General features: G+C 31.8%; 2 protein-coding genes across 3 annotated transcripts; one reads left to right on the top strand and one right to left on the bottom strand.

Annotated features, from left to right (window-relative positions):
- Window positions 1-8,185: 8,185 nt before the first annotated feature.
- LOC124828789 (uncharacterized) lies at window positions 8,186-11,544 on the bottom strand. 2 transcript variants are annotated; one of them, XM_088102732.1, is made up of 5 exons: window positions 11,462-11,544; window positions 9,655-9,916; window positions 9,026-9,113; window positions 8,593-8,659; window positions 8,186-8,486 (listed from the first exon to the last, which is right to left on the bottom strand). In XM_088102732.1, the coding sequence occupies exons 1-5, from the start codon at window positions 11,501-11,503 to the stop codon at window positions 8,433-8,435; spliced, it is 513 nt and encodes a 170-aa protein (XP_087958858.1). In that variant the 5' UTR covers window positions 11,504-11,544; the 3' UTR covers window positions 8,186-8,432. The 2 variants fall into 2 exon arrangements, with proteins under 2 accessions (XP_087958858.1, XP_087958857.1); XM_088102731.1 differs by lacking the exon at window positions 11,462-11,544 and adding an exon at window positions 11,025-11,444.
- Window positions 11,545-14,965: 3,421 nt separating this feature from the next.
- LOC148190624 (uncharacterized) lies at window positions 14,966-22,000 on the top strand. Its single transcript, XM_088102730.1, has 5 exons — window positions 14,966-15,006; window positions 16,360-16,465; window positions 18,807-18,830; window positions 21,206-21,310; window positions 21,390-22,000. The coding sequence occupies exons 1-5, from the start codon at window positions 14,966-14,968 to the stop codon at window positions 21,921-21,923; spliced, it is 810 nt and encodes a 269-aa protein (XP_087958856.1). The 3' UTR covers window positions 21,924-22,000.
- Window positions 22,001-23,396: the final 1,396 nt, after the last annotated feature.

Raw genomic sequence — 23,396 nt, 5'->3', positions numbered from 1 at the left:
TGCATTTGTGAAATTATAATTCAAATTAAAAAATATTGAATTTTAACTTGATAATTGAATGAATTAGATTAAATGATATTGAAATTTAATTTCTATAAATTAGTTTATTCGATTGATTAAATCGATAGATTACTCAAACTTGAATACCATTTAGAGAACTATGATTTTCAAATTGTTTGGTTATTTGAGTTTATAGATTAATCTATTATGGTTATTATTGATTTTAATTTTAATAAATAATTTTGCTTCCCAATTTACTCTTACTGTGTTTAAATCCCTAAACTCTCAATCTTATTTTTACAAGAAAAATAAAAAAGATGGAATAGAATTTAATATGCGACTTTTGATAATCGACTTATATTTTGCTGTATTATAAAATTTAAAGAAACCTAGTTTTTTTTTATTTCACTTAAAATATCACATACACATAAATATATACACCCAGAAATCATATTTTATATTTATATGTGTATATGTATATCCTTAACACATGTATACACTATCTAATTGAATAAACTATTATCAATTACTCATCTTACAAACGGCGGACCTTCTTATTTAATTTTGTTTTATATTTATATAAATTAATATATAATTTAAATTAGTTTTTCAAATTTTAATATACGTTATTTATTTGACATCTTCGAAAATATTTATACATCTATATAAAAATTTTGACACTTATATATTAGTAATATTGCCTATTTACAAAGAAGAAGAAAAATATATAAAATCCTTAGTAAAAGATGAAATACTATGTATTTGATCAAGAATTTCCATCTTTTTACCTTATTAGTTATGTATTTGGACATTATTAGTTATGTATTTGATCAGCTATAATTTCCATCATTGTTACCTTATTAGTTATGTATTTGGACATTACAAAACCTTGATTATTTTATAATCTTAAAAGAGTTCAAATTAACTAAATTTTTCAATGAAAATAAAGAATGAACATATATAATAACCCATTTATAGGTTTCGTATTTAATATTCATTTAGTTTATTTATTAAAAAAAAAACCTATTAGGCCTTACAAATTATATATAAGTGTCATACACTCAAACGCGTAAAAGAAAATGAAAAGTTTAACCTAAAGATATATTGCAACACATGAATCTTTCCATTAACAAGAGTGTAATTTGACTCTTAGCATAATCATAAAAAAATATCCGTTTCTAAATTTGATAAGAAAAAAAAATGTACTAGAGAATATGTAAATAGGGTTGGCAATAACTAAAATGCCAGCTTACAACAATCTTCACGATAGATAGATAAAATATGCAAGCTTTTATATATCCAATGAATTTTGGCTGTGTTTATATTAATTAAATGTATAGTTGTGTATGAAGAACGTGGGATGAATTGTGGTATCCTAGCAAAAGAAGGTGATGTAATAATATAGCAAGTGTTAATTATTTTTTCTTTTTTGCAATTTGATATTGGTTGCTAAAGATTGTGACCATCTTTTGTTTTGTTTGAATAGAAAGGCTATGAATCCAACTACTTTTGACCATGACCAAGGCTTTCTATAATTATCAATAATGCTTTTCTCTTACCCCTAAACATGCATTGTATTTGGATTAATGATGATGATTAACGTATGGAGAAAAAGATATTCCCTTTTCCTAGAAGCATGCATGTCATCCACTTGTGTTAACTTATAATATACATTCATAGTTCTTGGTTCAATTCATGGTTTTAGGTTGTTTTTTGCAGCCTTACAACTAGGAACAAGGATTCAATATACTTTTCTTATGTTTCATATGTTGTATGCCAACTCAGCCAAATTTTGGAAGTTTGTGGATTGTTGTGTTTTGACTATGTTGTATATCTATGACGAATCATCATCATGCATGTTTCTCAATCTACATTTTTATTCTCCATGCCAATGTTTATGTATTCGAATCAATTTTTTTATTGATTATTCTCTGCTTTATAGCCTCGGAAACATGGAGACATGCAACTTTAATTAAGTATATAATATTTGTTCCCGCACGATAATTGCTTCAAGAACACGATTAATTAAGTGTGGTAAAGCCTTTGCTGAGTTATTGTACACATAGTACACATGTGATTTGGTAAGTTGACCAGATATGGTAGTAGGTTTATTAATTTCTTCCAACTTTTGAGGATAGTAAACTTTTTTTAACAATAAATTACAAATCCTTTATTTTTAGGCTTAACTTTTGAGAAATAACTTTATCGTGTGTAAATATATCTTTAGAAATAACTTTATCATGTATATATATATTTTGTCTAGTATTTCAGTATACTTAATAATTCTATATCATTTATTTATAAGTAAATATAAAGAATAATTTATATACATATTTCTCCATTGAATCTTTTGAGGTGTCTTTTAAGAATTAAGTTATGACGAAGTTCTAAGTTTGAAAACATACATATTTCATGTTTTTACAAAATCAAATATATCCTGCAAAGATCTTCATGAAGAAATTTTCAAACATACTTCAACTTTACACCTTCAAGCCGGGATGTCTTAGGTTCAAGTTTCTTCAAGAACGACAAGAGGTTAATTTACAGAAGATACTATGATGCTTAAGTCAGGACAATGCGTTATATGGTAATCAATGCTTAATAATGAACACAATTAATTTACCTTGTATTATGTGTTGTTTATATGTGTTTATTGGGCTTTTATCTAGATGAGTTTGGTTCACGTGGATAATTATCTTAATTAATTTGCCTAATGTCATGCTAATATACGTTTTAGTCATTATCTTAATTTAGTCATAGTTACTATTGTTATTATATCTTGATCCACATGATATCGTGTTATCCAAACAGATGTATGCTGACATAATTTTGGATTGGGTGACCGAGATAATGTTACATTTGTACATTACACTTCACATACAATGATTAATTTTTACTATGTTATTTCAATAAACTTGTGATTAGAACATCTTACAATTATGAATATCACTCTGATTTAGTATTTATGTAAGTGTTTATTTATTTCAATAAACCTCATATTTATAAATAACGAAATGTAACTACGTATCACTTTCTAATAATTACTATATAACTTTCATTAGACCTTTACATCTTAATATTTGATTTTCACCATGATATTATTGATATTTGATCTTCACCATTGAAAATCTTAATAACATTTTCATCTTAAATGAAAGCTTGTATCTGAGTATTTTTTAATATAAAGGATCGTTCTATCGGTTATAAAAAATAAAACCATTACTAACACATGTTATTTCAAAACCTTAAAGACATTGTTGACTTTAAAAAGATTAGAGGTAGCTTCATATGAAGCTTGTCTCACATGAGAAGCTTCCCGAAGTGAATACAAATTATTACAACGATTTAATTACATTTTTTAATAACGTCTTCTTATAAACTTTGTAATTATTTCATAATTGTTTTGATTGAAAGATCAATTTTGATAGTTGATTAGAGATGCGTTTGAACTCGAAATTTCTTTTATATGGAAAAGTTTGGTTTAGTTTTATTTTCCTATTTATTTTAAAGTGTTTATGAAGAAGAAAAAGGCGATAAGAATAAAAAAAACATTTTTTTTTTTTTACTTTTTTTAATTTGACTTTAACATGGTAGTGGTCCAAGTCATTTGGATTGGATTATGGAAGAAGCACGATGGGACTTTTTCACCGTTACATTTACTCAACCACCATTAAAGTAAAAGAACACAAAACAACCACTTAAGTTAACCCATTCTTTTAAGTTACCTAAGAAAAAAGGATCTATGGTAGATGGATTGCAGATAAATTCTTTTTGAACTTGGCGTAACTTATGAATTACAGATCAATTCTCACCAAATTTATATCATCCACCACCTACTCCACCAATGCAAAATCAATGAACAAAGAAAAGGTTATTTAAAAATCTAAAAATACATTATCAAAATATCTTTCAAATAATAAAACAGGTTTCCTAAAAATATTATAAGACATTTAAAAATATTTAGAATTTTCCCATAACTTTGGTTACAACTCTACCCTGATAAAGCCTAATATGCACTTCAATACCTTATTGTTATTACATATACCTCACACATGTTCAAATAAGTACTACTTCAATGGAATAATTAAAACTCGTGATAATTTTATATGAATTCAAAAAATTCATTATATAAGTTATAATTACAATATTATATAAACAAAATTCATATATTAAATCTTATAACAAAAAAATATAACTTATATACATGCTATTTGTAAATTAAAAAATTAAATATTATATTGTAGGTTTGTTCTTTCAATCCCAAAAACTCAACTATCAATTAAATTGTCTAACTTCAAGACCGATCATATTATTGATTGACCATCCATGACTGACCACCCATCTCCGACTACTCTTGGTTAATTACATTTGTCTGACTACTCTTGACTAATCACATTTGGTTGACTACTCTTGGTCGATCACATTTGGCTTACTACTCTTAGACCGATCACCTCGAGGATCGATTATCCTTGGTTGACTATCCTTTGACCGACAGCCATACCAAATGGTAAAACCGACCTATTAAAAAATGAAGGTTAGATTAACACAAATGATAATCATAAATCAATGTGCTAATGTTGATCAATGTATGTGGGTCATGATTAAGCTAGTAAAAAGGTAAAAAATCATAATAACTACTATAAATACAATTCTAAAGTTTGACTTTGAGAACAAATGCATCATTGCATTAATACTATCAATTGGTCATTTATTTACTTTAGCATCGAAGTACGTAACATTTGAACGGTTATGGACAAAAGAGAATATTTGAGACCTAAAGGACAAGAGAGATGAACGAAATAGAACAAAGAATCTAATAATTGGCATAACCTGTTTACAACCGAAACATATATGAATTAAAACTAATAATTATTATTAGAAGTCTCACATCGACTAGAGATAACGTTAATTTATAATATATAAGTGAATGTAAATCTCATTTTACAAATCGATTTATTGGGATTAAGTCAAACTTAAAATCTACTTCTTAACCTGGTATCATAACTACCACTGTTGAATTGATGTAAATCTCACCTTACAAGATAATTTTATAAGATTGAATTAAATTTGAAATTCATTTCTTACGAATTGTTTATGTAATATGCATAAGATTCACCATGATGTATGCTGAAGAACCCTATCTATGGAGTAATATATTTTGGAAAATTGCACGTATCGTAGTGTGTATTATATGGTCCAATTTGGAGGCCATACATTTCTTCAATTTTCATTCATTCACACCTTATTTGAGATAAGTGATGTGCCACTTGCCACAATTTATTTTGTCTTACTTTTCTCTTAACGCGTTTGACTCTTGCTGCCTTAGAAGGGAACCAACATTACCCGTTCTTATCCCAACATTAACGTCATTTCCATCATTTTCCTCATGACCCAAACTCCACGTTGCTATATTAATAATAATTATAATTATTTTACCTAATACAAGTGACGATGGATGACTATATAATAACACTGTAGTAATGCTATATTTTTTATAACTTCTGAAATCACTGTAATAAAATATTAAATTGTTTATAGAATTTTATTAAAAAAATATACTAATAAAGAACGAATTTTAAAATTTTAACTACTAATGAATATTTTTTCATTAATGGGTTCATTAATAACATTTATTTAATAAAATTCATTAGTAATTTTTTATATTTATAATCCATAAATATTTAGGTTGATAAATTCTATCAATAAAATGAATAATAAAACTTTCGTTTTAGATGTGATAAAATTCGTTAGTAAATCAATTGATCATTAAATTTTTTAAAAATTTATCAATAAATTTATTGATAACAAATTCTTTTAAAATTTGTTGAAATTTGTCATTGATTTTCTTTAATTTATTGATGAATTTATTGGTAATGATTTAAAAAAAATAGTTGGGAAATGAAATTTTGTAAATCTGTTGAGAAATCTTTGATAATTTTTTTAGAAATTTGTTTGTAAATTCAATAACAATTTAATCTTTTAAAATTTGTTGATAATTCTATCAATAAATTTATAGATAGAATGTATGTTAATTTTTCTGTCAAATGTAACAAATATGTTATAAATTAATTAAGATAGGTGGAAGATGAATAGATAAATAAAGATAAACGAGAGAAGGAGGAGGAAAAAAAGAAGGTGACAACAACAACAACGATAACTGTAAAGGCAACAATAACAACGATAACAATAACAACGATGGAGGTAGAGACAACATCAATAATAAAGAAATAATAAGAGGAGAAGGAGAGGAAGAAGAAAAAAAAAGAAAACATAAAAAAGAAGAAGGGAAGGAGAAAGAAGACAAAAATTAAATCACGATATTTACTAACAAATAGTTATGAACAACTAAAATCCATTAATAATTATCAATGAATATTTACCATCGAATAATTCCTATCAAATCTTAGTTGTCAATAATTATTGATAAACTTTCGTATTCGTTCAAAAATTTTTATCGAAAGAAATTTTACTAGTCAATTTTTAAATATTAATGATAATTTTCATTTCCCAATAAATTTTGATGATTGTTGACAAATTTTATCCATTTAAAAATTTATTTATTTTCTAGTGGTGAATAATACAAGGACATGAACTCATTCATCATAAATATTTGAAAAAAAAGGAAAAATATATAAAAGAATAAAGTTTGCATTAATTTATGTATATGTCAAAAAAAAGTTTATTCATAAGCAGTATCAGAAAAAGATATAAGTTTTTTTTTCAAATTAAAATCAACCTATGTAAAGATTGAAATTCAAATTATTGAGAAGTTATTAGAAAACAAATTGTACGAAGTAGTAAGTTAATTTTTTTCTCTCCGTTAAAATAAACAAAATTCTTTCAGAATATACTTCGATTTCTTTTCTAATTAATCAAATGATTGTTGTGTTGTAGCTTGTTCATTATTTTTAACATAAGTTGTCTTATTAGCGTGTCATTGACGTGATTACCCTTACTAGAGATACATGAAAGGGCAATATTAGGGTATATATTTTCAACTTTTCCAAGTTACAACAATGGAAGAAATTTGTTCCTCATATTCAAACAAATCAATGCCATGATCACAAAATCACTACTGAGCTTCTAGAAAATACATCACATACATATCTATTTTTCTTTAATTCTCACTAATTCTTGCTGACATTTTCAACGGTTCTTGCTTTCAATTGGGTTTTCAATGATATTGTCTTCCAACAACCTTTTACTTAGCAACCTTGAAACATTAATAAACTATAAATAGTAATTTGTTTTAGTTCTTGTAGTTTGACCATGAGCACAATGGCAGAAGAATTTTTTGTTGTATATATATTTTTTAAAGGTGTGTTGGAAGAATGAATGCTTCGCAAAAGGAATAGATTGTTCAGTAAATTCGAAAAAGGCTTGATGATTTGTTTGTTTTGTCAAGTAGGTTGGTGTCGTTGAAATGAAAATTTCAGAATAACTACTCAAAATTATTAATTGAATATGGATTTTTGATAGCTTTTACTTCCTGCACCCCTCAATTTCTTTTCACACCCCTCAATTTCGTTTCACACCCCTCAATTTCTTTGCACACCCCTCAATGTTTTATTCAATTTTCAGCTTGAAAGGGAGTATGAACAAGCTAATAATAAGACAAAAGCTAAACTATTGGGATACGCGTGAAATAAAACTCTCATTCTAATATTTCATTTCATGTTGCAATTTGCTTCTTGATATGTCATTTTTAATGTACGTTTTTATTTTTAACTTTTTTTCTTTTTAACTTTTTTTCTTTTATCTTCAGTGAATCATGCACAGAATGAATATTTGTTTAACACAACTATACTTAAAATATATTTTGAAACATATAAACTGTGACAATGACATTTCTTTTAAAAGTGAATGGGAAAAGATTAAGACATGTTTGGATAACATATTCCAAAGACATCCATTAGATATCTCCATTGAGGAGGCAACACGGAGGTTGTGTGAGCAACTGTTATTATAAAAATAAAAAGTGAATTATATAACCATGAAGCATAGTCAAGAAAATTTTTTGCATAATATTCTTAAAAACTTAAAAGCTTATAATTTTTTTATAATTTTGTTTCTAAAATAAATTATAAAATATTTAGTCCTTGTAAAACATTTTTGCCATGCAAATTGTTTATCATGGGACAAACAAATTTCTATAATAATGGCTAGTGAGAACACATATCAGAGAAACTTGCAACAGCATAAGCTTGAAATGATCCCTTTGCAGCTGATAATTTGTCTATGAATCTTTCCACCAAAAAATCAATAATGAAGAGTTACACAAATGAACTAATGAAATGGATTTGGAATAAGAAAAGAACAGAAAGCGAAAATTTTGAAGTTATTCCATTCACAGCTATTGTAACAACAAACAAATTCCACATAACCTCTCCTCCAAAATCCTTGGAAAAACAAAAACTTACATTTTTGTTTGGTCAGTCATACAAACCCTCTTGATCCCAAACATCAACAAGAAAGTCAACCATTTCCTATCACAAGATATAGTATAAACAATCAGTGATATGTTCAAGAAAAGGGTTGTATTTTTCTTACTAAAATATCAGTAGATGAAGAACAAGGTTCAGAAAATCATACTCTCAAAGGAATGCGTTGGAGAAAGGGTTTGTTGCTCCCAAGTAAGGTGTCATAGGTTGCATTGGAACTGTGGAACATAAGCTCAGAATAAGGAGGTTTACAAACACCTCAAAAAGACATTGATGTTCAACTCTAATATTTGCATAATAAAAGTTATGACAAAGGTGAGCAGCATAAGTTATCAAAGTAAAATTATAATTTGTATCACATTGCACCACTAAAAGCACTTAAGAAACTGCATGTATGTTTTGGCTATAAAGAATAACTTATAAATCGCTACATAAGAGCTTAGCAAGAGTACTGCTGTAACTCAGAAAATTATCTATTGCCTCTCTTCAGTGCAGAAATTTATATGCATTCTTGAAAGAAAAAAGGAGTACATATTTTAACTCAGCACTTGAGATTTCACCGTAGAATGCAGATATTTGTTTACCTTATTCTTGGTTCTTGAATTTCTGTGATACTCTCAGACCCTTTCTTTCCTACCCATTGTTGCCTTATCTGGTTCCAGAGAAGAAGCCCTGCATGGATCAAACTTTTCTGTCAGAGATGAATGAAAACAAAGAATTATGCATACAGATAAACCAAAATCCTGAAAACTAGATTTAATTTTATGTTCCAGAAACAGTAGTTTTACATAACTAAATTTACCATCAAGATTAAAGAAATTAAATTTGCAACAAGACATTCAGTTATTGCATACCAGGAAGGTTGAATTTTAACTGTTACTTGATGTTCAAGGTGTTTGATGCAAGCATTTGTGAAAATATTGAAGAGAAATTCTAGCAACACATTTTCGAATAAACTCTTTCTTACACAGTCTCTACTATCGGTTAAAATTCCTAAAAAATTACAAAGTCATTAGCTAGACTCATTAAACAAGATGTGAAAGGTATAAAATTTTATATTTTCAATAAATTTTATAGAAGTATGCAGTTAGCATTTCCAATATTAAAACGTTAGAAAAGACATAAGTCCTGAGTAACTCTATTAACGATTAAGCAAGACTGTTTCCATAGCAGAGAACCAACAGATGATGAACATATATAATAGCAAACTTGCCATGGTTGACAAATTCAGGAGGACCACTTTGACTGCCTCCAATACTTTGAGGATCAGAAGGATTATTTGATATTCCGATTGATGACATGCTTCTCTGCGAGTGAGCTTCACTGGGGTCTAATTCAGAAGTGCTGCTGCTCCAGAAGCCATCTGATCCTTCCATTCTAGTCACTGGTTGTTCTTGAGCTCTTAGTCCTTTAAAAGCTTCATCCATTGAAGTAATCTCTGGAGTTTTTTTGCAGCATCCAAAACAACCTATGTTCTGTTATAGAACAGGTTAAACCATAAGCATGATCAACACCAACTATTAGTAACATTCAACCTACCAGCTTTAATTAAAAGATGGTGTTAATGATATAGAAAAATTGCTGGTACCAATTATAACACTAGTTAATCAACACAACCTAGCATGAATGTGCCACTCGGTTTATAGAACTTATCACCATACCTGAACAATACAATAAATGGCAAATCAAGAGAGACATAATAGTCTACACTCTTTGTAGTTGGAGATTCCACATCTACAAGAGATAAGACAAATTTATAGTATATAAGTGGGTACAAACCTCACCTTACAAACCGGTTTTGTAAGACTGAGTTAGGCTTAAAATTCACTTCTCAACATAGTATCAAAGTCATGGATTAAAGTTTATTCAAGCGAAATTTGATATCTGTTGGGTCTATTATTCCACCCGTGATCAGACAGCTATTAGACCATCCATTAATGTCTAGTTGCACACTCGAGATGTATATGCTTCGGTGTGAGGAGGATGTATTGGAGATCCCACATCGATTAAAAAGAACGACTAGTTTACATTATATAAATGGGTATAAATCTCACTTTACAAACTAGTTTTGTATGATTGAATTAGGTTTAAAATTCACTTCTTAACTGTATTTTGTTCACTTGCTAATTATCTTTATTTCATTTGGTATTTGTATTAGAGAATTTCTCATATCATAAGCATATTACAGATATGAACTTCCTCATATGACTAACTTTTAGGTGTATTTGTTTACGATCAATGTCTTACACAAGAAAAGTACATGATTATTTGTAAAATGAGAGATTATGGAGAAATTCTCTCAGAACTTAAATGTAGCTATCAAGTTCAAACCAGTACTATATACAGTCTATCCTTTTTCCTGTCAATTGAATTTTCAATGACCTGAATTTACATATGAACAAGAAAAAATTGAAACAACCCTGTGCCTAGAACAGCTACAAGGCTCACTGCTACAGATATATGTTATCACTATGGAAGTGCAAATCTATGTGTAGTAACTGTTTTGACAAGATATCAATGGAAGCAAATAGGAAAAACACCAATTCCTAAAATAGAAATAAGCATAAAATAAGTCTCTCTTACAGAGAAAATCCCCTTGCATTTGAGCTTGAACTTATCCATGAAAGAAAGCACAAGAACACGAAACCAAGCACCACAAAACAATGAACATGAGGGTTTATTCACAACACATCTAACCAACGGTGCTTGAAAGCAACCCCTAGAACACATTTCTGTGATGAAACTCTATAATAGAAGTAAATTGTATGTATCTTATACAAACTTCCAAAGAATCCAAAGAAAGAATGACAAACAACAAAAAGCCCCATCAGGCTACCTTGTTGCATATCTTATGCTTGCTTAAAAACTAAGCAAGTGCAAGCAAAGATTCCAAAACGTGATTAAAAAAGTATTACACATTACAGAGAAGAACCTTAACATACCCAGAAAGATTGAAAGATGCAAAGCAATAAAAATTTCAATTTTCTAGAAATTAGCCACACAAAAAAAATCAATATCACCTTGATCAAGGCAACCAGTGACTTTGGATCTTTCACACCCATTTTCACTCATAGTTAGACAAAACCTCAAAAACTCACTTGGTGAAACAAAATCATACAGTTATAAATAACACATTGAAAAAGTTATTTTCTTACAGATTAAGTAATAAGTGGGGCAGTAGAAGTGACATTAAAAGTTGAAAATTCAGTACCTTTTTTTTTCTCTCAGCTGCCAAACCAAGACAAACAACAAAGACAGTAAAGAACACACCCCATGGACGCCAAAGACCAAAGGTGGAACGTACCTACACAGTTGCATTTGCACAAGTCAATGAAGAGAAGATTTTGCACATAAAAAATGTGAATTCTTTAAGGGGAGAATTCAGTGCTGCATGCAGATTAATAGCATTAAATAAAAAAAAAAGTAGAGAATTTCTTAGACTTTAGTAAAAGAAAAGAAAGGAGGGGAGACATAAAAGCTAGCAAATATTCGAGATGTTTTGTTCTTGAAAATAATGAAAGAGGAGCATGTTTGGTTGCTGAGAAATTGTAAGTGAACCTAAAACATGATATTCTCACCCTTTTGGTCGGAAACACAATCGAATGAATCTTGCTGTCACATTTTGATTGTTCTAATCCTCCTTCTTCATTAGAGGTATGATATGATGAAAAACCTTTTCCCAGAAAAAAATATATACATTAAAATTAATGATAATGTTTTCAGAAATTAAATTTCATTTATGAAAAAGCTCATTTTTTTTTCAATTTTATCTTCCAAAAGTCTTTATGGAGATTATTTCCACTTTTTTTATCACCTATCTCTACCAATTTTTCCCTTAAAGCTTTAATCACTATTTTTTTTACCCATTTACAATACTCTCATCACAAAATTTCAATCATCTTTTCTAGGCCATTTTTCAACCTTCGTTCTCCACCTCAGCTCCCAAGAAGATTAATAGAAGTTAAACACTGATATTAAATAAATATGTAAGTATAGAGAAATAAATATGAATTGTTGATTTTTTTTAATGAAGATAGATTAAAGAAATTCATCGTTAATGAAACGAGTTGCTCAGGAAAAACATGAAACTTGGAACATTCCCAAAATATATGGCGTGCATATATATAATAGAAGTTAAACACTGGGATTAAAGAAATATGTAAGTATAGAGAAATAAATATGAATTGTTGATTTTTTTTAATGAAGATATATTAAAGAAATTCATCATTAATGAAACGAGTTGCTCAGGAAAAACATGAAACTTGTGACATTCCTAAAATATACGGCGTGCATATATAATAAAAACGTCATCAGGTTATAATAATAGAAAGCAGTTGGAAACATATATCTCCGAATATTAGGATTACAGTCATCCTTAAAATACTAAGGAGCGAAGCAAATGTACTCAAGTCTGCCCACATATCATGGGTTCTACATATTACAGTTTTTTTTTTTAAAATGCAAAAGTTAAAGTAAGGAGATCCTAATGGTACTAGGATTCAGCGTCATCTTCCTCCAATGCTTGCTCCAGGGGCACCTCCTCGCCATCTGCTCCCATCCAAGTGGATGATCATCGCAAAAGGAAACATACCCAAACATAGCACGAACGCAACAAGTAAGGGTGAACTAATTATATAAAAAGCATACAATATGACAATATGCATGCAAGAGTTAACTTCAATCAAGCAAGGAAAACACTCATCCTAACATGTTGAATACTAGACTTGACTCGTCCAGACTTTAGAATGATAGTCGAGCTATGGCGGGTCTTGCACTCGTGGTGGCTTATGAAACTTGGGTTCCCCCACCCTACCACACTCAAAGGTTAGCCTGTTCTGGGCCTTGAGGCATACTGGAAGCCCACAAGACTAAGACCTCCTGCTACTCCTCACCACATGATTCAATCCTCTCAACGTGAGAAGAAAGACCATTAGAGTTTCAGGATGACCCCCAAGACCGAGCTCCTACTCTCATTCTAAACACTAAGAATCTCACCAAGAGATTCTTCACAGATGGAACTTGGTTTACAACTAGGATCGTCTTTCCACCCCTTTATAACCATACACTTTTTGTTACAATCCACATACTTGTTTGAATATCACAATACAATACTATAGATGCAAAAGAATGCTTCCCCAACAACCAAAGAGCACACTAACCAAACGCAGCACAAGAGAAGATTTAGAGAACCAGACCCAGTAATCGTCGCACAGCGCACCACCCTCGCAAGGCGAGACTGACGTTATTCGCATAGCGCACCCACCCAGCTCGTCTTGCGAATTAAGTCTGAATAAGTATCAGACTTTGGGTCCCTCGCATAGCGCACCTAGGTCGCTATGCGAGAACCCAAACAGAGACCAAGCCCCCTAAAACTCTCACTATGCGCCCCACTCGCCTTTCAAATTAAATGGGCAGTGGTTCCAGACCACCACCAGTCGCATAGCGACAGGATTCTCCAGGCGAATCCACAAACAGAGGGCAACACCCTCTGGTCATCTCGCACAACGAGTGACTCAGACAGTGAGCACCCTCTACAGGGTCTCGCTATGCGAGACAGTTCGCATAGCGACTCTGCATCATCTACAGAACGCAAATTCTGCAGAATCACACACTCACACCAGCCCTTACCATTTCTAGGCCTCTTGGCCAACTTCTAAGACCTCCAATTCGTGTATTAAGCTCAATTACACCTGCCTAGATGATCCTAACCCTCCCCGTTACTAATCTAAAGTGATTAAGATCAAGTTTTATCTTTTAAAACATCAATTCCTACAACGTATGGACCCAATTTCAATTCAACCATTTTTGCACCTGTTTTGACTAATTTGATGACTTTAAAAAGTCACAAATAACTTTCCTATATTGTCCCAACAGACTACAAGAGCCCTAGACCCTTAACCCTCAAATTCACTATCCCACTTCCTCCCAAAATAACTTAAACCACTACCAATTCACTATGCTTTCTTTTTAAACAATGTTGTAACAGACTTCACACCCCGAATCACTCCCAACCTGATCAATCACAGTAAATTAAACTCATCTACTCGGTTCATAACATCACAGCACAGTTCATAGTTTTCACATATCAACACATATAATACAACATACTCAAAAATGAAACATACCACTCCAAACAGCATACCAGTTCAACATTCAACATGCATACACATTTATAAAACAGATTTAAAACAAACGACTAGCTCCCCTTACCTTGGTAAACAATACTTTAGAAAGCCCCGAAACAGTAACCCTCGCACAGAAACAAGTTCCACAGAACCTACAAACCACCAAATTGGGGTAGAGTACAGCTCTTAGAGCTAGAATGAACAAGGAAACTAAAAGGGAAAAGCTACCAGCTGCATGCAACCAGTAAAGTGGCATGCCCTAGATTCAAGAGAGATGGAAAGACAGAAAAGAATGTCTTACCCGTCTAAAACGGAAACTAATCGAATGGATGGGAAGCTCTCAACTCCATGAACGAAAGAACACCACCTATTTGACAATGCAACGGTTGAAATTTGTGAATGGGTAGAGAGAAGGCAAAGCAAGAAGAAGAAGAACAGAGGTTAGAGAGAGAAGGAAAAGTTGACTAATGAACTCAGATTGGGAGAAGTCCCTTCTAAGATCATGGTGTCCTTAGTTTTACGAGCCTGGCTGCCCCAACATAAGGTCCAAAAGTCCTATATTTTTCAGGCCCTTACAAAACTCCTTTCAATCTAAAATATTAAAATTGAGTACTTTTTAGTGTTTTTTCTCTTATAATTTACTAAATTTTTATATTTTTTTTTCTATAAACTTTCGATCTAAGTTTGAATTTTTCAAAGATTAGTTCTCTTATAAATTTAGGTGAATTTTTATAAAGCTTTGACATAACCTATTTTGAATAAACAATTTTAACTTTGTCAAAGGCCATGATTAATGAATCCAATAAAAGAATTATAACAGTATATATCAAATTTTATTTTTTTATTTTATAAATTCTTATTAAAATCCTAATGTTAGATTTTCTAGAAATGGGGTTGTAAGTTTATTTCTCTTAGCAATAAAATTGGTTGGGTAAAAGAATGTGAAGATAATCGTTTGTTTTGAGTAAGTTGTGTTTGCGTAGGGGAGCATGGGTTCTGTTTTTTCTAATGAATGAAATTGATTTGCTAAGTGAGATAGTGCAATTAGGTTTTCTTATCTCCTCCTAAAATCCTATCACATTGCCAACTTTTATTTAAAAAAGCATTATTTTACACGTTAATTCATTCATCACAAGTGACAATTTCTTTTTTCATTTTCTTACAAATATATTTTAGCCATATCATTATTGATAATTATAACATAACATGGAAATTAGATATCTAAGTCTCATCCTGTAAAGATTTATTGAACTAATAATAATTACTCTAAACTTTAAATAATTACATTATCAAGATTAATTTCTTGTTTAATGAACCACTACAAGAAATTCAGGCATTACCGAAGGGTTTTTACAGACGGCCTTTTGCCCTTCGGTAAAATTGCGTTTCCGAGATTACCGAAGGCCATGGTGAAATGCATTCATTACCGAAGGTTTTTTTTCCGAAGGTCTTTGAGCCCTCGGTATTGGCTTTAGTGAATTAACTTACCGAAGGATATATGACCCTCGGTAAGGTGCTCGTGTAATTAACCCCAGCGGACTTGGTTTCCTCTGCAAACTTTCATTTTTCGAGCCAAAATATTGCGTTTCTTTCTTCGAACCCTAACCAGCATTCCCCCTTTTTCGGAGACATCAAACCCTCACCAGCTTTCTCGTTTCTTCCAGCCATTATACCGTCACCAACATTGCCCAAATTTGGGAGGTTTTGTTGTCGGAGGTCGTCTCAGTCACCAACATTCCCCAACGTTCCGTGGTTGCAGGGGCTGCGTCACAAATTTGTTGTGGGTGCGTCAGGAGGGCTTCGTGGAGGAGGGCACAACGTGGAGGAGGGGCTTCGTGGTGCGTGGAAGAGGCAACAATCGAAGAAAACCCAGCTGTTGGACTTGTCTGGCGTCGATATGTAAGTCTCTTTACTCCTCATTTTTGCTATTTTTCATATTGTTTTCACTGTTATGCTTAAATTTTTAGCTTTGTCAATTTGTTTTGAACTTGTTCTAAACCATTTAACCATGGAAAATATTAGTTGGATGTCATATTTTAAAATTTTACTGTTCTTCCTATTTTTAGCTTTAATTATGCTCATATGTTGTCTGTAAATGGTAGACATTGAAATAGTAATTATGGTCATATGTTGTGTGTAAAACAAACACTTGAAATAGTAATTTCATTCCGCTAATAGGACCCTTGCACCCTAGCATACCTAAGTTGTTTCCTTGTTAGGTTCTTTGCTTTGACATCCATAAAGATACATTACCCTATTATACCAATTGGAAGATGAATTCACCTTCCATATTCGGATTTGAAGACGTTGTCTTTAGTGTAGTGTGTGCTTTCTTGCTGCCAAAGAGTGAAAGTGTTCTTCATATAATAGTAGGGTTGGGCACCCTGGACTTAAAAAGGGACCTAAAGTTCAAAAATGAAGTCAATTAACAAGGGAGAGGGAGAGGATTGAGGAGCAAGTTCTAGGGGTGGTGTGTGAGCTTTGTTAGCAAAGGGTAACAATGTTCTTTGACTTGGTCTGAACTGTTTTTTTATGGAGATGAAGGTTGTTGAGAGTAATTAGCTGATTAAATACAGAGATATAAATTATAATTAAGGTTATTTCTTTTTGTTTTCTCTATGAATGAAGTTATATAACATTAAAAAAAATCAGCAAAACATGAAAATAGCTACTTTCATATCAGCAAAGCATGAATTGACCAATGAGATTAAGTGGATGTTATATGCCTTGTCAATGTTTAAAAAACATCAGTGTTCCAGCCATCTTTGGTTCATTCTGTTGTATACTGCAAGTTTTACTTTAAATTCGTATAGCTTATGCTTGAGATCAATGGAGTAGGGAGTTGCTTCCATCCAATTTATGTTGTTTCCATCCATAAATAGGTTTCATTTTGAAAAAAATACAAAGATTTGTTTGCTGGAGCGTGTAGGTTAAAAATTATGAATTCTTTCATCTAGAAATCCTGCATCAGTCTCTGCATCAAATCTTCTTTTTCTTTTCATCATTCCCATGTGCTCTGATGTCATCATTATATCCCTGTATTTTTCATTCAATGTGACTTAAAATAAAAAAATTACTACTGTCAATCATCTCTTTGTTGAATATATATTGTATTTCACAGTGCAAGCCTTAGTTTGTCATTTACCACTTCATATAAGCTTCCCCTGTGATCCAAAGCTACAAACTAAAATAGAGTCATCTGTGATACTTTTTTAATTACCATTTTCTTGTCCTTCTTCATTTTCACTTGGTCAAAGGCAAGAAGTTAAATTGAGACAGAGGGTTTCACACTCAGCTGCCAAAATTGATGGCTTTACTCTTTGAACTCTCATTGATGCCTTTACCCTTTCACACTCAGTGCATACATTCATTGATCCCTTTACTCTTTCAACCTTGTCTTTTACAAGTTATTTGAATGTGTATGATCCTAGCACCTTCGTATTACTCAACCATAGTTCAAGGTAACCTCAATAATCTTTAGCTGTCAATTAAGGCCAACTTGTATAGATCTCAAGCATTTTTGGTATTTTAATTGATTGAATGTTGATTATAGCATTTTGCTGTGAATATTTTCAGTAACATCCATCAAACATAAAAAATTTTCCAATTCTATTGATGCCACTAATTATTTAGAATTATATATATATATATATATATATATATATATATATATATATATATATATATATATATATATATATATATATATATATTTAAAAAAGCAGCTTTTTGAATACATGCCTGCAAGTGTTTTATTACCTTCCAATTTGATAAGAAGATGAACAAGTGGACTCATACTCCAGATTTCCATTTGTTGAAATGATTCTTATAACCAGATTTTCAAGTACTTAAAAGTAAATCAAATATATGATCATTATTTTCAGAAGCTCAGAAGTTGTTGGACTGTTACCCCAAGAGCAGTGACAAGATAACATTGAAGAGGTGGTTCTTTATTGATAAAAGAGTAGGGGAAGTAGACATGTGATAGAAACTCTTGTTTGATCCTTGTCAATACTTGTTTAAGTTTTCACTTTGTTACATTTTGTATTGCCTTAACTGTTTATTGGTTTAGTGTTAACATTTGGATTGATGTTTATATTGTTGGTTTGTGCTGACCTTAAGTGCTGTGGTGCAGTTTCCAACTTAGAGACCTTACTCATTTGAGGTAGCATCTTTAGGAAGAGGAGCTGAAACAGAATATTGGTTGAATAGGGAAGTTTGAGGCAGCTGTAAGTGGTAGCTTCAGTTAAAAAATCTACAACCTGTAAGTTTTATTTGTAATTGATGTCATCCATAATGAATTTCCTACCATTCCAGCTCTGCATTATTGAACTTGATCATGAGGTTGAAATTTAATTATTTGTTACCATTGGTGTTTTTGGTTCTGTTGTGAATTGTGTGAATATGTTCCAGCTTCTTATTTTCATTTTGAATCTGTCCTTAGGTGGTTGTGTAGTAAGATATTAACTTATAAGGAAATGATACCATGTCTAGCCTTGGTGATATGAACTAAAAATGCCAAAACTTGAATTTTATTGCACGAAATCTGCAGAAAAAGTAAAACTGGACCCTATCACATGTTCTAAAATATTTAAACCTTGGAAAATTGGTTCAAACATTCCTGTAAACAAGGTATAACAACAACCCAACCTTTTAACATTTAAGTATAGGCAATTTCATTACACCAATTCATGATGTAACTATAAGGATGAAGTAGAGTACAAGGACAAACCAACATGCATATATGTTGGTTATATACTATCATGAATCCCCCAAGTTACGAAAGTAGAAGGAGGAACCAAAGTTATAGTTGTTTTATAGTTTATATATTAACTAAAAAACTGAAAATTCCTTACTAAGGCTAAAGTAGACCATCTCTTAGGTTAAACTTTATTAACTTTACTCCACCTGGTAGTGGTTAAGGCCACTCCAGTGATTAATTTGGCCTTCAACATGTTCAAAGATACGTGTCTTAAAGTTGAACATATGATTTTGGACTTCAATTGTGAAGTCTCAAAATTGAAGGTGCAGTGGAAACATAAAAAGTGTTCTAAAAATAGTTGACAATTTTGATATTCACCTAATATAAGCAAAGAAAGTATACTGTTGTTATCCTAACAACTTTAAAGTACTTAAATGAAGCTAATAGACATGTCAAATTGGATGAAGTAGCAAAATCTAAAAATTTGACTACCTAAAAGTCTACTAAAAGGGTGAGAAAGAGGCAATTCAGCTAAAGTAGACTAATAATAACTAATGTTAATATCCTAACAAGTCTAAAGTAGTGAAATGAGACTAGGAAACTACTCAAAAGCAAACATTGACCTAAAACTCAGATTTTTGAGTTCTTAGAACCTAAAAAAGTTTACTAAAAAGGAGACAAATGGGTTTAAATCGTCTTTGTACTTGTTGTGCTTGTACTTCCAGTGTTCCTTAGTGTTACTTCATCATCTTAATCAGTGAATTTGGTTTGGCTGAGTTGAATTCCACCTTACATATTCATTTCCTAGTTTTGTCTAAAGTCATGTGCCTAAAATTGGAAGTGAACTAGTGATTTTCTGCTGCAGTGTGTTTGTTGGCTGTTTCAGTGTTTAAACACATCCAAATTGATGATACAAAGTTGCTCAAAACTGCAAATTATGTGTCCAAACGTGTTTGTGCAAAATCACCCTTTAAACCACCAAATTTTGCTTAAAATTAGAAGTAGACCACTGATTTTTTGGTGTAGTCTTTATCTTTATTGTTTAAGTGGTTGCACACCTTCAAATTGATCATATAAACTTGCTTCAAGCATCACTTTTGCTATTGAAACACTTCCAAGCATTTTTGGCCTTAAAACCACCATTTTGAAAGTCATTTTCTGGTGCAGTGGGCATTTCATGTGGTTTTTTAAAATTACCAAACATTATTCTTTAGATGTAGTGTATTATGACCTTCTTGAGTCATTGATTCTACTGTCCAGTTTTGATTCCATTGATTTCTACATTGTGGTCCAAATTTTGTGTAAAAAGTGTTGCATATTTGGCTACAAAAGGGGTGTTTTTTTTAATCTGTCCATTTCAGTGCAGTTTAAACATTTTTCCAAGTGTATTTCACCTTTTCAAACATGTATGCACTGTTCATTTGGCCAAATTTGAGTTCATATGCAAAATCACTTCCTAAACCATCATATTTGCCTTAATTTGGAAGTGAACTAGTCAATTTTGAGTGCAATGTGTTTCTTTGGTAGGTCAGTGTCTAAACACCTTCAAATTGATGATAAAAAGTTGCTAAAAACATCAATTTATATTTCCAAACGTGTTTATGAAGATTCACCCATTTAAGCACCAAATTTGGCCTAAAATTGGAAGTGGACCACTGATTTTCTGGTGTAATCTGTTTCTTGGCTATTTAACTGTTTGCACACATCCAATTTGATGACATAAACTTGCTTGAAGTCTCAATTGAGCCTTAGAGACACTGCCATTCATTTTGACCACTGTAGTCCACTTTTTTATAGCCTGCATACTGGTGGGTCGATCACCATTCATGAGCATGCCATTCGTATGGTATAATCTCATTACATAACTTTTTCTTTCATACACAAGTTATGTATATTGTATTTCATATGTACGCTTGTAATTCTTAATTATGTTACAGGCACAGGCTCTAGGACGGGCGGTCCATGTTGATGAGGTCTTTGCACAGACTCATGTTCGGAAGGGAACTAATCAATTTGTTGATGAAAGATCTCGGAAGACTCATGTAAGCAAATAACACTATTACTAATTTTTTATTTCTGTTATACTGTCGTTCTCTGACATTGCTTTTAATGTTTCAACAGGAAGACTTTTCTACGAGACTTTCACAGGTTAGATCTGAACATGAGTCAGCTCCTACACCGGATGATGCCAGTAATGCAGATGATGACATCCGTAGGACGCAGTGCTGGATCGACACCGTTGGTGGGAAGAAAAAGGGACGAGTGTATGGTGCGGGACAGCTTGCTGCAAACTATACAGCATCCAGAGGAGGTACTCTGAAGCACCAGCCTTCTTCTTCCACCAGTACTCCTGACGAGGTTCTTCAACTCAGGCAGGAACTCCATCAACGTGACCAGGAGCTCACTGATCTCAGAGCAGAGTTTTCAAATTTTAAGGCCCTGGTCATGACTGTCTTGCCTCAAACCTCACAGGACGTACAAAATATCCCTCCCACCCAATCACGACCGTCCTCATCACCTGCTGCCACTCAGCAGCCCACTTCAGTCCAACCCTCATCAGTCCAACCCTCATCAGTCCAACCCACACCAGTCCAGCCATCAATAGAGGAGCAGGATGATGAAAATCATTCTGATGATAGTTATGTACATTATTAGGTTTCATTTTCTCATTACTTGTTAGACAAACTTTTGGATATTAGAACATTTTGAGTTGATATCATTTCAATGTTAGATGTACTTGATGTTACAACATCCTTGTGTTACATTGTTTTATGTTTGAACTATAAATACATTATTTTTACATTAATGGATGTCCTGTGGATTATTTGATGTGCCTTGGATATTGATCATTGATTGGATCTTTGAGATGCACATTATGCATGTTTGTATGTGTTTGGCAATTTATGCAGGTCTGTTTGTAAATTAAATTTGTTATACAGGTCTGGGTTGCAGAGGGAAAACCATTTCTCTAAAACCTGCTCTGCATTTTACCGAAGGCTTTTGCCCTTCGGTAAATGCCCTCGTCTGGCCATTACCGAAGGCTTCCGCCCTTCGGTAAATACCCTCGAATGCTCATTACCGAGGGCTTCTGCCCTTCGGAAATTACCGAAGGCTTTCGCCCTTCGGTAATTACCGAAGGCTTCCGCCCTTCGGTAATTACCGAGGGCTTTCGCCCTTCGGTAATTACCGAAGGCTTCTGACCCTCGGTAATTACCGAAGGTCAGAAGCCCTCGGTAATGGTTAGCGACAAGGGATTTACCGAAGGATTTTTGGCCGTCGATAGGCCTTCGGTAAACGTTCATTATCGACGGCTTTTGGCATTTTCCGAGGGTTTCTGGCCTTCGGTAATGCCCTACTTTTTTGTAGTGAACTAGATAATATTTGACATGACAAAACAATCTTTTAAAAATAAAACTAAAAACAGTGAGAACAACTTTAAACTTGTGGTACCGAGAGAGAGAAGTCCATGACAATTTCTTTTAGACGATAATTTTTCAAATATTATGTCATATTCTCAAATAATACTAATAGCACTAATGAATTCTAGAATTGGAGAATCATGCAAACACATAAGACTCTTCAAGGAATGGTTCATCACTCAAATGTTAGTTAAACGATGCATTATGGTTTTAGAATTTGTTGAAAGATATTCAACATAACTTTTGATTAGAGAATATTTTTTATGAAATACTTTCGTTTACAACACTATATTTTTTAGGTAAGACATTTAAGATTTAGTGTTATTATGATTTTCAAGAAAAGATATTTCAATTAGAGAGTTTTGTATTCCTAAAACGGATTCTTCATGACATATTTTTCTTTTCATCTCTTTATGTGTATAAATCCTTAAGTATATTATCTCTAAAACTTTCATGTAGGTTTTTCTTTTTTTATCAAACGTTTCTTGCAAATAATTATGTGTTAGATGATATAGACTTCAAAAAAACATTGTTGTCTATGTTCTTATTTTGAGAAAATTTTATATTAGCATTTGGACGATTTGCGTTGCTTTTTATGTAAAGCCTTAGGTTTTTATCTTATTTGAGTAAGTGCTTAGATATTATAAGTTAAGTAGACATTTCTCTTTTTAAAAAGATATTCGTTTAATATTTATTGTTAAACTTTAAA

The sequence above is a fragment of the Vigna umbellata genome, unplaced genomic scaffold, assembly GCF_029865625.1.
Source record: "Vigna umbellata cultivar VRB3 unplaced genomic scaffold, Vumbellata_1.0 scaffold_694, whole genome shotgun sequence".
NCBI lineage: Eukaryota > Viridiplantae > Streptophyta > Magnoliopsida > Fabales > Fabaceae > Vigna > Vigna umbellata.
The sequence above is the reverse complement of the archived record's forward strand: the minus strand, read 5'-3'. Positions and strand labels throughout refer to the sequence as shown.

Excerpts from the sequence above, each read along its gene's own strand:
- LOC124828789 (XM_088102731.1), bottom strand. The coding sequence starts at position 11,171 with ATGTGTTCTAGGGGTTGCTTTCAAGCACCGTTGGTTAGATGTGTTGTG. Across the intron at positions 9,917-11,024 it reads AATGCAAGGGGATTTTCTCT|AACATAGGTTGTTTTGGATG; the intron begins GTAAGAGAGACT and ends GTTCTATAACAG. Across the intron at positions 9,114-9,654 it reads TCCTGAATTTGTCAACCATG|GGCTTCTTCTCTGGAACCAG; the intron begins GCAAGTTTGCTA and ends TGATCCATGCAG.
- LOC148190624 (XM_088102730.1), top strand. The coding sequence starts at position 14,966 with ATGGGTAGAGAGAAGGCAAAGCAAGAAGAAGAAGAACAGAG. Across the intron at positions 16,466-18,806 it reads GACTTGTCTGGCGTCGATAT|CTTCAGTTAAAAAATCTACA; the intron begins GTAAGTCTCTTT and ends TGTAAGTGGTAG. Across the intron at positions 21,311-21,389 it reads AAAGATCTCGGAAGACTCAT|GAAGACTTTTCTACGAGACT; the intron begins GTAAGCAAATAA and ends ATGTTTCAACAG.